At 42.5% G+C, this 14,186-nt stretch overlaps 1 protein-coding gene across 2 annotated transcripts; it reads left to right on the top strand.

Annotated features, from left to right (window-relative positions):
* Positions 1 to 5,567: 5,567 nt before the first annotated feature.
* Positions 5,568 to 14,186, top strand: AKAP17A (A-kinase anchoring protein 17A). Of its 2 annotated transcripts, XM_068395528.1 has the most exons (6): positions 5,568 to 5,696; positions 6,046 to 6,170; positions 6,513 to 7,255; positions 9,374 to 9,522; positions 10,631 to 10,871; positions 12,321 to 14,186. In XM_068395528.1, the coding sequence occupies exons 3-6, from the start codon at positions 6,581 to 6,583 to the stop codon at positions 13,251 to 13,253; spliced, it is 1,998 nt and encodes a 665-aa protein (XP_068251629.1). In that variant the 5' UTR covers positions 5,568 to 5,696; positions 6,046 to 6,170; positions 6,513 to 6,580; the 3' UTR covers positions 13,254 to 14,186. The 2 variants fall into 2 exon arrangements, with proteins under 2 accessions (XP_068251629.1, XP_068251628.1); XM_068395527.1 differs by having other exon boundaries at positions 6,046 to 7,255.

The following is a 14,186-nucleotide window of genomic DNA, read 5'->3' as shown; positions in this document are numbered from 1 at the left end:
TGACAGCATAGTACTCTAACTATTTAAAGCATAAATCTTGCTAGCAAGTATAATACAATGTGTCTTTGCAACATGAATCTAATTTTATTTTTTATAGGCTACAGCACGCTATGGTTCAACCAGACAGTTCATAAATCAGTACATCTACAGATGCTAATTCCTCCTCAGCAAAAGCAAAAAGCAGAAATTTTGCCATTTATGTTTAGTGTAAGATAGATGGCAGTGGGCACAGTGCGCTGAGATAAATTAGTAGAAGGGGCCTGCTCTGTGTTGCATGCTCCTAAACTGTGCTAACAAGACCAATTCTCTGCCATAAGGATGAGTTAGGGTCAGTGAAACTGTCTCTGTATATCGTCATATTCTACTGCTTTAAACAGAACACAACAATTCAGCCTGTGGAGAACCAGCCACAGGAAGTGATGATTAATTCCAGTTAATTGAAATTTCTTCGCATCAGCATATGTATTACTTCTAATGATATGTATTCCTCCCAAGGCAGACAATCCGTCATACCCACACACTTCACTGACACACAGCATTCAGTTAGATAAAAAAAATAATAATTGAGTAGAGCTAATGAAAAGAAATAGAATGATTTGTGGAGCTGTTTCTCACCATGGGAAATAAAACAATGTATTCCAGGTGCATTCCTCTGTTCCTGCCCACTTCAGGGCTTAATTTTGCTTTGTGGAGAGAGGGTATCTAGAGTCTGAAAACAACGTTGTAATGGCTCTTCAACAGTTATGCAATCTCTTCATCCAAGAGATTCTTCTGTGCTGCTGGCTCCACCTTCAAATACTATTCATAACCTGTTCGATTGCACAGTGGATCATTTTGTTTTCCCTTCAGAGCGAGAGAGAATAAAGATATTTCCTCTGTTCAGTGACAACAGAAAACAGAAATCACATTGAAAGTAGACACAGGGTACCACATACTCTTAACTGTTTCTAAAAAGATATGTACTAGGAGTATTTCTGGATAGTATATAATAAAGAAGTTTTAGATGAACATGGGAGATAAATCATTCTGCAACTAATACAGCTAAGTTTTAATCACAGAATCACAGAATCACAGAATGTTAGGGATTGGAAGGGACCTCAAAAGATCATCTAGTCCAATCCCCCTGCCGGAGCAGGATTGCCTAGACCATATCACACAGGAACGCGTCCAGGCAGGTTTTGAATGTCTCCAGAGAAGGAGACTCCACAACCTCTCTGGGCAGCCTGTTCCAGTGTTCGGTCACCCTCACCATAAAGAAGTTTTTCCTCAAATTTAAGTGGAACCTCCTGTGTTCCAGCTTGCACCCATTGCCCCTTGTCCTGTCAAGGGATGTCACTGAGAAGAGCCTGGCTCCTTCCTCTTGACACTTGCCCTTTACATATTTATAAACATTAATGAGGTCACCCCTCAGTCTCCTCTTCTCCAAGCTAAAGAGACCCAGCTCCCTCAGCCTCTCCTCATAAGGGAGATGTTCCACTCCCTTAATCATCTTCGTGGCTCTGCGCTGGGCTCTCTCTAGCAGTTCCCTGTCCTTCTTGAACTGAGGGGCCCAGAACTGGACACAATATTCCAGATGCGGCCTCACCAGGGCAGAGTAGAGGGGGAGGAGAACCTCTCTCGACCTGCTGACCACACCCCTTCTAATACACCCCAGGATGCCATTGGCCTTCTTGGCCACAAGGGCACACTGCTGGCTCATGGTCATCCTGTTGTCCACTAGGACCCCCAGGTCCCTTTCCCCTACGCTGCTCTCCAACAGGTCTGTCCCCAACTTGTACTGGTACATGGGGTTGTTCTTGCCCAGATGCAGGACTCTACACTTGCCCTTGTTATATTTCATTAAATTTCTCCCCGCCCAACTCTCCAGCCTGTCCAGGTCTCTCTGAATGGCTGCGCAGCCTTCCGGCGCGTCAGCCACTCCTCCCAGTTTTGTGTCATCAGCGAACTTGCTGACAGTGCACTCTATTCCCTCATCCAAGTCATTAATGAATATATTGAATAGAACTGGTCCCAGAACCGACCCTTGAGGGACTCCACTAGACACAGACCTCCAACTGGACTCGGTCCCATTGACCACCACTCTCTGGCTTCTTTCCGTCAGCCAGTTCACAATCCACCTCACTACCCGATCATCCAGACCACACTTCCCCAGTTTAGCTGTGAGGATGCTGTGGGAGACCGTGTCAAACGCTTTACTGAAATCGAGATAGACCACATCCACAGCTTTACCATCATCTATCCACTGGGTAACATCCTCATAAAAGGCTATCAAGTTGGTTGAGCATGACTTCCCCTTGGTGAGTTTTTCTTCTTTGGTGTGTTTTGGAGAGGAAGGAAGATGGAAGGAAAGGGAATAGAATTACACTGGGTTGTTGTTTTATTTTATGTAAACACCTACGTAACATCTTGCATGTATTACTGAAAGTGACCATTAAGGTCAAGGAAATGGTGCATTTCAGGAAGAACAGAAGAAGTACACAGATAAGACCATGTGTAGTTGGGAGAATTATATCCTCTTCCATGAGAAGAAGAATGGTCTGTATTATGGCATGAATACAGAAACTGGTATCTGCTGTTTATAGCCTATTTGAATTGTGTTTATGAATAGATCTATTATACATATGTAAATAACAAGCACTCCCTCTAGTGAACTTGTGTGGGATTCAGCGTTGTAACTACTGAAGGTACAGATGGGAAAGTTTATAGGCAGAAGTAGTACCTTCTATTAAACTATCATCTGTTGAAATCAGAAAAAAAGTACAAGCTTTTAGACACAATAGACGGTTTTTAAGGTTGGTAGTGCAAGGTACTTGTCAGAATTGGGGAGAAACAATGTCTTACAGTAAAAACCAGATTTACATACACTGCTGCATCAAATACTGTCCCTTACTGATGTTTACTTTGCCTGTTCATCCTTCCTCTTCCTGGTAGGTGTGATACCCTTGCTTTACTGACCTTCAGTTCAGACTCTGAAACCTGAAGGGAGACATTTCATTTACTCATTTAGGTACCTCACTACTGTGAAAAAAAAATAATAAAAACAACACATCTGCCCAACACAGAGGGCTGCATTTGAGCAAAGACACTGTTTACCTTTGCTGCACTGTGGTAGTGATGCTTGATTACATCTTTTAAAAGTTGCATACATTATCACTAATTCTTCTTGCCCATATGTTTTACAATATTATTAAATGTAATGCTTGTAACATTTCTTTCAACCTCAAGTATCTCAGAAAAATAGTCTATGAAAGCTGTCATGGTTGTGGTTGATGTCACGGCATGGATAACCTCAATTCTGGCATTTTGTAACTTTTCAGAGCATTCATTTACTCTTTTAGTTTAAAAATACAGAATATTTATTTCTGGCACAGTCTTGAGGGGTGGGGCTATCATTACACACAGGATTCAAAATCTTTGCCACACGCAGTGTCTCACTGTGCTGCTACTGAAACTCTCTGGAATGTAACTAGATCTGCTTTGTGGGCTCCCAGATGCAAGTTTGTAGGAGAAGGTGTGACATACTATGAAGGGGCTCTCAGACTACAAAGCATGAACTATTTCAAACTGTTGTATGGTAGCAGTAATTCCTCATTCTGCCTTTACACTAGTATTTAACTAAACCATAACAGAAACAGAGTAGAACCAGCAGTTACCAGCATCTGCGATGTGAAATAGCACCTCTGCACAAGAGCTGTGGTCTCGCTGCAGCTGCCAGATTGATGGTGACCTCCGGCGCTGAGTGTTGTCATTGATGCTTCAAAGTCATTATTTCCACTCAGTGGTTAGCACCAGCCTGCTGCTGAAGGTCACTGCAGTCCTGGTTTCTCAAGTGGTGGGAGTTTATCCAAGGTGGGACCTGTTTTAAAATGCTGGAGCAGGGGCAGAAAGGTTCTGTAGCAGGTGAGTCATTGGATGAGGGCAGGAGGTTGGCAGCAGCAGCAGGAACAGCTCGTGGGCTAGGGATGAGCAGCAGGAAACTGAGAGACGTAGGTGGGGGCATACAACTACAGTCTCAGTGTTGAAACTGGGGTTCTCTGAGAACGTGGGAGCATGTATCTGGAGGACGGTAGTGCAGGGAACAGCAGCAGGCCTTCTCCTGTGAGTATGTGGAAGCTTCTGCATCCTTCACTTGCGGCAAACCCAAGTATGAGGAATCCGCTGATCGGAAAGCTACAGTGAGAAGCTCTGATGTGTTATCTGCAAAATAGTATAAGATCATTTAAGAACTGTACTTGAGGATCTGCTGGCCTACCAAATGCTTTGCCTCATTTGTACAGTGGGCAAAGCAGACATAAAGAATAAACAAGCACAAAATGGACAACTGCCTCCTGTGCCCACTACTGCAACTTAAACACCTTTTTTTCACTGCTGTAAACTGAGGACAAGTGCAGGATGAGAGCACATTCAAGGGATGTGCTTTGGTATGCCTTAAATATTTATTGGTGAACAATTATGTAAAGACACATCAATACTTTCCATATTTTCCTTTCTTCTCTGGGGAGAAGAAAGGGAAATCTTTTCCCATTCAGAGGCTAGTTGATTAAACAAGCCCTGGATATTGAGAACACCAAGAATATCATCCTGTTAAAGACTTGGACCTCTGAATTCATGTGTCTGCATGCCAATAGCTACTTGCAAACTAGAAACGGGAGTCAGCTTCCTGGCATAGGGGCTTAGAGTCTATTGAGACGCTCTAGAGTATTGGAGATGTCAGCTAAGGTGCAGTAGGTTCAACCCAGGATTTGAGAAGACTCACGCTCTTGTATAGCAGCCGATGCTCCGGCAGGGGGATTGGACTAGATGATCTTTCGAGGTCCCTTCCAATCCCTAACATTCTGTGATTCTGTGATTCTGTGAAAGCCAAGCAGGACTCAGACCCCACAGCCTCTAAGCTGACACTGAAGGCTCAATTCAGTTGTCTGACATGCCTGCTGCCCTTTGGGATGCTGTAGGGTATCCAGCATAACCTCCAGCTGACAGCATCATCTGGTTGCCTGTCAGCAATGTGGCGTATTTGCCAGACCCATGCGTGTAGCATGGATGTCTCACAGCATCTCACACAGCACTAATCACTCATGTTTACACAACTAAATTATGGCTTGTTCATTTGTGCCATTCTTTCACAAATACGGAGTTTGGGTTTGTTTTCAAAAAAAACCCCCAAACTATTGGAAATGTGTGGTAAGCGGCAAGATTATCATCTCCCTCGGCAGCTGGTGACCTGGGACACCCCAGTTCTGCTCTCCCCTCGGTAGAGCAGCTCTTGGCGAGGTGTCCGTGCCCTCGCGGCTCAGGCTGTCCGAAGGAAACGGTGAAAATTACCTCACTGGGAAACACACGTGTTAATACGTGCTGGGTGTACGCGCACTGACCACGCCGTGCAGCACACGGCTGTGCGGGAAAGCAAGAAACAAGGGCCTCTGCTTCACCCACAAGCACCCAGCAGCCATTTTGGTTCTAGGCCTCCATTCTCCCGCCCCGCCGCCAGGCGCCGCCGTCACGGCGCTGCCATAGAGAAAACTCCCATAGAGAGCGCGCCCGCCCGCCCCGTTGCCGGCCGGGGAGCCTTCCGCCACGCGGAAGCGGAAGCGGTCCCGGCGGCGCGCGGAGAGGCAGGGGCCGGCACGGGCCGGGCACGGTGGCACGCGGGTCCGGCGGCCGTTGCGTGTGGGGCGGAGCCACCGCGCGGGCTGCGGGTGAGGCGGGTGCCGGGAGGGTCCCTTCGGGGCGGGGAGGCCGGCGGGCGCCGCGGGGGTCGGCGGCGGAAGGTGCGGTAACGCTGCTGGGCCCTGCCCGGCCCGCTGGGGTGGGGGAGGCGGGCTCCCCCGCTCTCGCCCCGCCGCCCGGGCCGCTCCCGCCGGGGACAGCTGCCGGCCTTTCCGGGGGCGGGTCCTGCGGCCGAGGTTGGTCGGTGGCGCTGGTGCGGCTCACGGCGCTCCCCCGCCTCGCACTGCGGGGGCTGCTCAGCGCCACTGGGAGGGCCGGGGGCGGGGGGGGACGCATGTTGCTTTTACATCAAACAGGGCGTTTTTTCTCTCGTTGCAGACACCTTCCGAGGCGCTGTGCTGGAGGACCCGCCTCGGCGCTAGCCTGCTGAGGCGTACTGGCTGTTAAGTAGACTTCAAAGCGGCGTGACATCGCTCCGCCGGTCCCTTCCTTCTGTACAAAGGGTAGCTGCTTTCTGAGCCATGACATACCAACTTCATGTAGTCCTCAGATTGTCATCAGCTTCTTGTTTTTTTTTTCTGAGGCCTTATTGAGGTTTAATTACTTATAGGCTGTAGAGGTTATAAAGTAATTTAAGATGTTTGTACTACTCAGTTTTAACTCTCTAATTGACCCTGGTATTAAGGGACATTGTTTTAACTTGGGAATGGTTAAATGGCCAAAGAATTCGATTATTTACGGATAAGGGCTATTTTATTTGACTACTGTTGGCCTGCAACTTAAACTTGCATCTTTTATTTTTTTTATCCTATGCTTTTTCTGTGTTATGGCTGCTGCAACAATAGTTCATGATACATCAGAAGCTGTAGAGCTCTGTGCTCCCTGTGGTTTATACCTTAAACCCATTACAAAAATGACCATCAGTGTGGCACTTCCTCAGCTGAAACAGCCGGGAAAATCCATTTCGAACTGGGAAGTGATGGAAAGGCTGAAAGGGATGGTGCAAACTCATCAGTTTTCCACTCTGCGGATTTCTAAAAGCACGATGGATTTCATCCGGTTTGAAGGAGAGGTTGAAAACAAAAGTTTGGTTAAATCTTTTCTGGCATGCCTTGATGGCAAAACAATAAAGCTGAGTGGCTTCTCTGACATTTTAAAAGTCCGTGCTGCAGAATATAAGATCGACTTTCCTACCAGACATGACTGGGACTCATTTTTCCGTGATGCGAAAGATATGAATGAAACTTTGCCAGGGGAAAGGCCAGATACTATTCATTTAGAGGGCTTACCTTGTAAGTGGTTTGCAGCAAAGGACTCTGGCTCGGAAAAGCCAAGTGAAGAAGTCCTTATAAAAGTTTTCAAGAAATTTGGAGAAATACGTAATGTGGACATACCCATGCTGGACCCTTACAGAGAAGAAATGACTGGCAGAAATTTTCATACTTTCAGTTTTGGAGGCCATTTAAATTTTGAAGCTTATGTTCAATATCGAGAGTACGCAGGTTTCATTAAGGCCATGAACGCCCTGCGAGGGATGAAGCTGATGTATAAAGGCGATGATGGCAAAGCAGTGGCTTGCAATATAAAGGTGAGAAACTGTAGGTGTTTTTATGGGAAACTGTGCAATCTTACTTCCCTAGTGCTTAAAACCTGTATCTGTATACTGTGGTGATGACAACAGGTGACATTACATTAGTGCTACTAGTTTTATGGAACAGCCATAATAGAATTTTAAAAGGAAAATGATAGAAGAAAAATGTCTTGGTAGACTATGTGAACAAAGTGGGTGGGGTTTACTTTTTTTAATAAGACAGTTCTAGAAATAGTCGTTTCATTAAGGAATTCTTAAGTGTATGAACATGACCTGCTAAATGGTTTTTAGAAAGTGGTATGTTATTTATAAATCTTGTCATTTCATTTGCAAATTTTAATTCTGAACAAGTTCAGACATATTTCACCAGAAGGCTGACTTTAAAGTACATTGTTCTCTCTTGTGTTCACTACAAACAAATTCTGGGGGAGAATTTCACAGCCTCTGTATTTGGTCCCTGCATTGATAATGAAGTCTACCAGACAAGTGTCAGAACTGTGAAGTTTAATAACATGTGGCCTGTATGACCTGTGGAATACACAGTTAATCATTAGTGTACTTCACATACAGAAAGGCCCCACAAAAACTTAAAACAACAATTGATAATCTGTAGCACAGTTTTCTATGAATGCAGTATGCTTAATTCATAATATTTACATACCAAGTCTTCCAGATTTTTTTCTTCTGTAACCTTATTGTCTTAGAAAATACAACTATGACAGGAGAGGCATGTCTGTTCAGATGTAATATCTGAAAGCATGGCCTGAAGAAAACTTGCTCTGATATGTGGTCCTTGCATTTACACATTGGTTGAGTGAAACATTTGTGGATGTATTTCAGTATGCTCCATACTCATTCATCAAATCAGAAAGTGTATTTCAGGTAAAATCTTGAGTATTCCTTTGTGTAAAGTGGGAACATGCAAATATTTATTCAAGTTGTAGTTTAGTCAGTAGAAGTAAAATACTGTAATCTTTTTATCTTGTTATCAAAGTTTGTTAGTTGGAGCATAGCAACTATACCTTGACCCTCAAGGTTTTCAAGGGGATGTGAAATTCAAACTGTTGCACGCAGGGGATCAGAGTTCCCAAATTTAGTTTAGCCGTGCAAGAGGAAGCATGCCTTCCTGGCAGCTGCCCTGGGGATTGATAGGAAAGAGAGGGGGCATGTTTGCAACTGTGCTGTCAGGACAGATCCCTTTCATACAAGGTCACAACACCTTCTCGGTTTCTACCTGTCTGTCCGTTTAGCCTGTTAGTGAAACATGATTTTACGTAGAGCCTGGGTGAATTAAACTGCAGAGTATGTGCTCCTTGTTCTCTGCCCCATGGTTCATGATTATGGGCCTGTGGGAATGTGTTATGGACCCCTGCCTGCCTGCACAGGCATAGGTATCTAGTAATGGCATATTAGGACACCAGGGCTGTGATGTCTGGTGGTGTCCTGTTCTAATGCACAGCTGGACATGGTGGAGGTGTGCTCATACGTCCTGGAAGCTGAGCGTTTTTCCACGTCTCACTGCTCAGATGTGTGTAACTTCCTTTTCTTTTGTGTTCCCAGTCTCAGACGTGGAGCTTCAGCCTAGTGTACCTCAATTTGGGAATCTGGGTGTTAGAATTGGTGGGGAGGCACTTGCTTAAACCAAGTGCTGAATGTTACAGAACTGTTTCTTCTGCCGAACTTAAGGATCACAGTTTTAGACAGAAAGGGAGGCCTTTAGGTCCATTTGTCCCTAGTGCTGTACAGTCCCTAAGAGCATACATGAGTTAAGAGTTCTGTATGTTCCTGTTCTGACAGGTTGAAAACATTGGATAGTCAGGGCCTAAACCACACTAGGGTTTACTTTTGGATGTCAGACACACACAAAAGTGTAAACTGGTACCTGACTGTGCTAGTGTGCTGGCATTTAGTTCCCACTTATTTGGTTATAGTACTCTAGTGCTTGCTCTGGGCACATAGAGTTCTCTTTGTTTTGAAAAGGTTTTTATATTTCTGATTGTACTTACACTGCGGTTTGGACACCTTTGTGCTAGGTTAAAATTGTTGGGGATTGTGTAGGTGGTTGTTTTTTTTTTTTTGTCTACTAAAAACAGTTTTCAATTGTATCCTGTAAAGGTTTCTTTTGACTCAACAAAACACCTGAGTGATGCATCAATTAAGAAGCGTCAGCTTGAAAGACAAAAGCTTCAAGAGCTTGAAAAACAGAGAGAAGAACAAAAACGTAAAGAGAAAGAAGCTGAGGAAAGACAAAAAGAGGAAGAAAGGTATTTATTGCTTGTTGCTTAGTTATATTTTTAACAATCAGGCATAACAAAACTCTATGCTCCTTCATTATCAGCATGAATAGATAGAAAATAACTAAACAAAAGTTTCCTTTTTAAGTTCTACTCCTGTAGCTAAAGTGAAGCACTTAAAACTGAGTGAGAATGTTGTGGTCCTTTTGAGGAAGGAGGGTTCAGGGATTATGAGATTTGGAGGAGTGTTTTACACTTCTTTCTTTTTTTCTTGAACTAAGTCCAAGAGCTGTGAACTTACATGATCTGTAGTCATTCTGATGGAAGAATGTGCATTGTAAATGGAGAATAGAAAATAATGTACTAGTTCTACTACTAAGTAACTTTGCTATTATAAAGCTCATTTGTTCTTAACATCAGTATTTTTCCAGGAAAGGGATGGGATACAAGCATATCTTAACAGTGACATTTTAAGAAAATGTATAGGAGTGCAAATGTTGTAAGACAGCTATAAACACAAATGGAGCTAATTGTTTCAGTGGTTGTATGGCATCCATTTGCCTTGATGTGTATAAATTCTCATTGCTTAATGTTTAGATGTTAAACAGTTTCTGAAACTATAAGGTTATTTAGGTCATCACTAATGCTTATGTTCAGTTCCAAATATTAAATCTCAAAATACTCAATTTCCTAAAAATCGTGCCATTTGACACCTGAAGTCAGAAACCCTCGGCCTTTCGCATAAGCTACCATTTTGTCCTAATGACTGATGTAACAACCACCAACCCCTGCACACATTAATTAACTTAGTAATTTTGTTCTCACTATGATGCTTCTCTGCCCAGCTGCCTGATGCAATGTTATTGTCTCTGGTAAAATTGGTTTAAAAAAAATAAATTTTTGTTGTAGCCATGTTTTATGTTTGGATTCCAACTTGTTTTTAAATATTGACAGGCTGATGATTGTTTGCTATCACAACTAATGGTTAAAATGTTCACTGTTTTTCTACTTCTGTTTTTCAGTAGTCAACAAGACTTAGAAACAAATTTACTCAAAGTACAAAATATATTTTTACACAGAGTAGGAGTCTAAAATTGTATCTGCCCTAGATAAGGTAAAAATATTAATCTCTTTTTAGGAAGCAGAGAGAGCTTGAAGAATATGAGAGAGAGAGAAAAAGAGAAGAAAAGTTGCGCAGGAGAGAACAGAAGCAGAAAGATCGTGAAGTTCGACGAAACAAAAAGCAACTTGAAAAACTTCAGGCTGAAGAACAGAAAAAACTGCAAGAGAAGATAAAGTTAGAAGAAAGGAAGCTCCTGTTAGCTCAGAGAAATCTGCAGTCAATTAGACTAATTGCAGAACTGCTAAGCAGGGCAAAGGTAACTTCAATATTTATTTCAGAAGCTAATGAAGAACCCAGCAGAACAAAGCCTTTTACTGACTTGAGACGGGGTGGGGAGCGCTGTTCATTAAACAACAGATTTAGTACCTCTCCAGATGCTATTCCTTAGACCAAAAATTCAAACAAGTGCGATGAAACAATATTTCTTCCTCAGTAAAATATGCACATATAGGTAAATGGAAAAGGGAACTTGAACCTGTAGTCCTGAGTAGCATTTTTTACCTGTAAACTAATTGGCAGGCTTGCTCTTAAGTCCAGAAAAAGAATGTGTAAGCATGATAAAGTGAACTAAACACGGAAGATAAGATGCAAGACTCCTTATTTCTAATTCCAGTTTTGATGCTGTTTCCCATCTGGCTTTCAACAGTTCTGTTAACTATTCTTTGCAGTTTCAGAGAATGAGCTTTCATTATTTGAAGTTTGAAAATGTGCAGAATGATTTTTCCATAGGAGTACTGTCGAATGTTAGGTCCTGTCTCTCTAACAGTATTGTTATTTTTCACTGAAACAGTGAAACATTTGCTTAAGACTTGGATATAGTCATTTTAGCCTGTAATGTAGTGTATTTTAAGTATTTTCTGTAGAAATGAAAAACTGTGTGGCAAAGCACAGATTTTTTTCCTTGATGCCAGTGTACCTCAAGAGAGTTTTTGAACTCATACAGTGCTATGTGGTCAGTTATATGCTAGGAGAAGGGAGAAATACTTCTTGCAAGCTTCGTAACTTTGCAGCTGTGAAATAGACAGGTAGTCTGATAAAACAGAGCAGTGTTTTTCTTTTGCTCCCAGAATTTTGAGGTCTACACTAAGCCATTTGTCTGGCTTAGAATTAAAAAAAAAAAAAGTTTGAACCTTCTTTTTCAGTATCGTGAGTTTCCAAAGTGGCTGACAAAATGAGAATCAATTTCTATATAATATGTGTGTGTTTAATTATTTGCTGTTTTTTATGAACTCATCATAAAGTCATCTATGAACCACAGATTTCAGTCATCTAAGAAATTCATGGTTTAAATTTGCCTGAAACCTTCAAGTCTTGACCCTGATAAATGTATTTTAATACTTCAGATTTCACATGTTGTTCTAGCTTGTGTGTTATTCTCATCATATTAAGGAGCCATAACGACCCAGCTTTGTTTTTGCCTTGTGTAACAGCTAGGAGAAATTAACACTCAAAAGAGTTTGTGGACTGATACTATGTTTCACCTTGCAGCAGTTGTGTGTTAGTGGGTTTTTTGTTTGGTTGGTTTTGGTCGGTTTTCCCTTTAAGAGGGAAACAACCGTTTTATTTTGGGTTGGTTAAGTTCTGTTTGTTAGATTTTATTTTCTTGCCATATTGCTGCTTCTGTGTTACAGTATAACTTGGAAGCATGAGGAGGTCTATAAATACGTTCTTGTTTACTCTTATCTTCCCTTTGACTATCTTTCAGACAGTAAAGCTTTTGGAGCAAGAACATAATGAAGAAAAGATTCGTCTTCAGCATCTAGAGGAGAGACGAAGGCTCCAGGAGGCTGAGCTCAAACGTGTGGAAGAGGAAAAAGAGAAAGCACTGGGGTTGCAGAGAAAAGAAAAGGAACTGAGGGAGAAACTGCTGAACAATCTTCTGAGCAAGAAAATGGATGCAGTTAATCAAAACAAAGAAGAAACTGAAGCATCTCAGTCTGACATGGCAAAAACCCCTAGTGGTGTTCCACACACTGTGTCATCCAGCTGCATCACTTCTACCTCAGGACAGGCTGTTACAGGCAAACTGGCTACTGGCTCTCAAAGAGAAGTAGCATCCCCTGAGAGTGTAAACACTCAATGCAAGTACTTGAATGGCAACGTTCATGACAAAGTTCATGTCAAAGAAGGTCAGAAACTTCATACCACAAACTCTGAGAGGTGTTCTGAGAAAAGAAGTTTGGGGGTACTTTCATGTGTTCCCGCCAATATCCAGCAGCAGAAGAGCATCTCTAGCTGTGATCAGAATACCCACAGGAAGGACTCACACTGTGAGCAGGGCAAACATAGCACAGAGCCAAGGAGAAGAAAAAGCCGTTCATGTAGCAGCATAAACACTGATGAGAGTAAGGGTAAACGAGAGAGGAGCAGACACAGAAGAGATGTGAGTTATCAGGATGAAAAGCGCAGGAGAGAAAGGAGGTATTATAGACACTCTAGCAGAAGTTACAGTCCTCGACAAAGCCATAGTCCTCGTCGGAGAAGTGTAAGCCCCAGACATTCACGTTACAGAAGAACTCGCAGTAGTGAACGTAAACGAGACAGAAGAGAAAGAAGTCATAGTCGCAGAAGTGTGAGCAGGAGACGAAGGCAGCGGAGGAGATCACTGAGTAAGCAAAGGAGTACTTGGAGTGGGTAGTGGAGGCCGTGGCTCCTTGGAAAGGCTGTGGTTGGACAGAAGGGCCAGAATGTTGTAAATGAGACCTCATCGGTGTGACTGCTGTAGAAAACACATTTGTTTCAACCAATGCTTAAGTTGCATCTAGTCCCTGAAATCAAGAAAATAGATGGCTGATTTTTTGACGTTCCTTCATTCTTTGTTGTCTCTTTCTAGGTTTCTACCACAATGTAGGTATAACCACCTGTGCTTGTGCTCGAGTTCCTACAGTGCTAAAAGCCAGCCTGTTCTCTTGATTTTCAATTTTCTAAACCTTAATTTTAGTCGATTTAGTTTTTATCTCTGTATCACTGAATTTGGCTTGAGAAGTACATGTGTGCCAGTTATAGGAACTCCAGATGTGACAAGCTGTTACATACAGATTTGATTTAAAATGCTTTCTGGTGCGTTCAATGAAATCACATTTAATAATGTAGAGTTTTTGCTGATTTGAGACGAATAGCAGGACTTTCACATAGTTCTTAAAACTGACTATAAAGATATGCAGGATATCTTTTAAACTGCTGTGATTCCTTCATATGTCTGTATGGTGCCAAGCTTTATGGCCCAAATTAGTCTGGCATGTAATGCCATTTGTATAATAACACTTTCCATGTAAGAGAGGCACACTGATGTAGGAAGTAAGAAGCAGTGGTAAAATGGCTGAAAAGTTGTTCTGTTATTTTGTTGACATATTTGGCTTTGTAATTACTTCAGGTGGCATACAGCTCCTTGAAGCATTTTTTCAGGTACATACAGAGCTAGCCATTGTCTTTTGAAAAAGGGGCCTTCTTGCTAAATTATTTTTACTTGTCGTGTTGGAAAGTAAGGCTGCAGTGTCTCTTGTTAAATCCATTTAAGAATACTTTTGCTTCTAAAATGCAGCTCAGGAATATTAAAAGCTATAACATTACA

The sequence above is a fragment of the Nyctibius grandis genome, chromosome 2 (assembly GCF_013368605.1).
Source record: "Nyctibius grandis isolate bNycGra1 chromosome 2, bNycGra1.pri, whole genome shotgun sequence".
Lineage (NCBI taxonomy): Eukaryota > Metazoa > Chordata > Aves > Nyctibiiformes > Nyctibiidae > Nyctibius > Nyctibius grandis.
The sequence above is the reverse complement of the archived record's forward strand: the minus strand, read 5'-3'. Positions and strand labels throughout refer to the sequence as shown.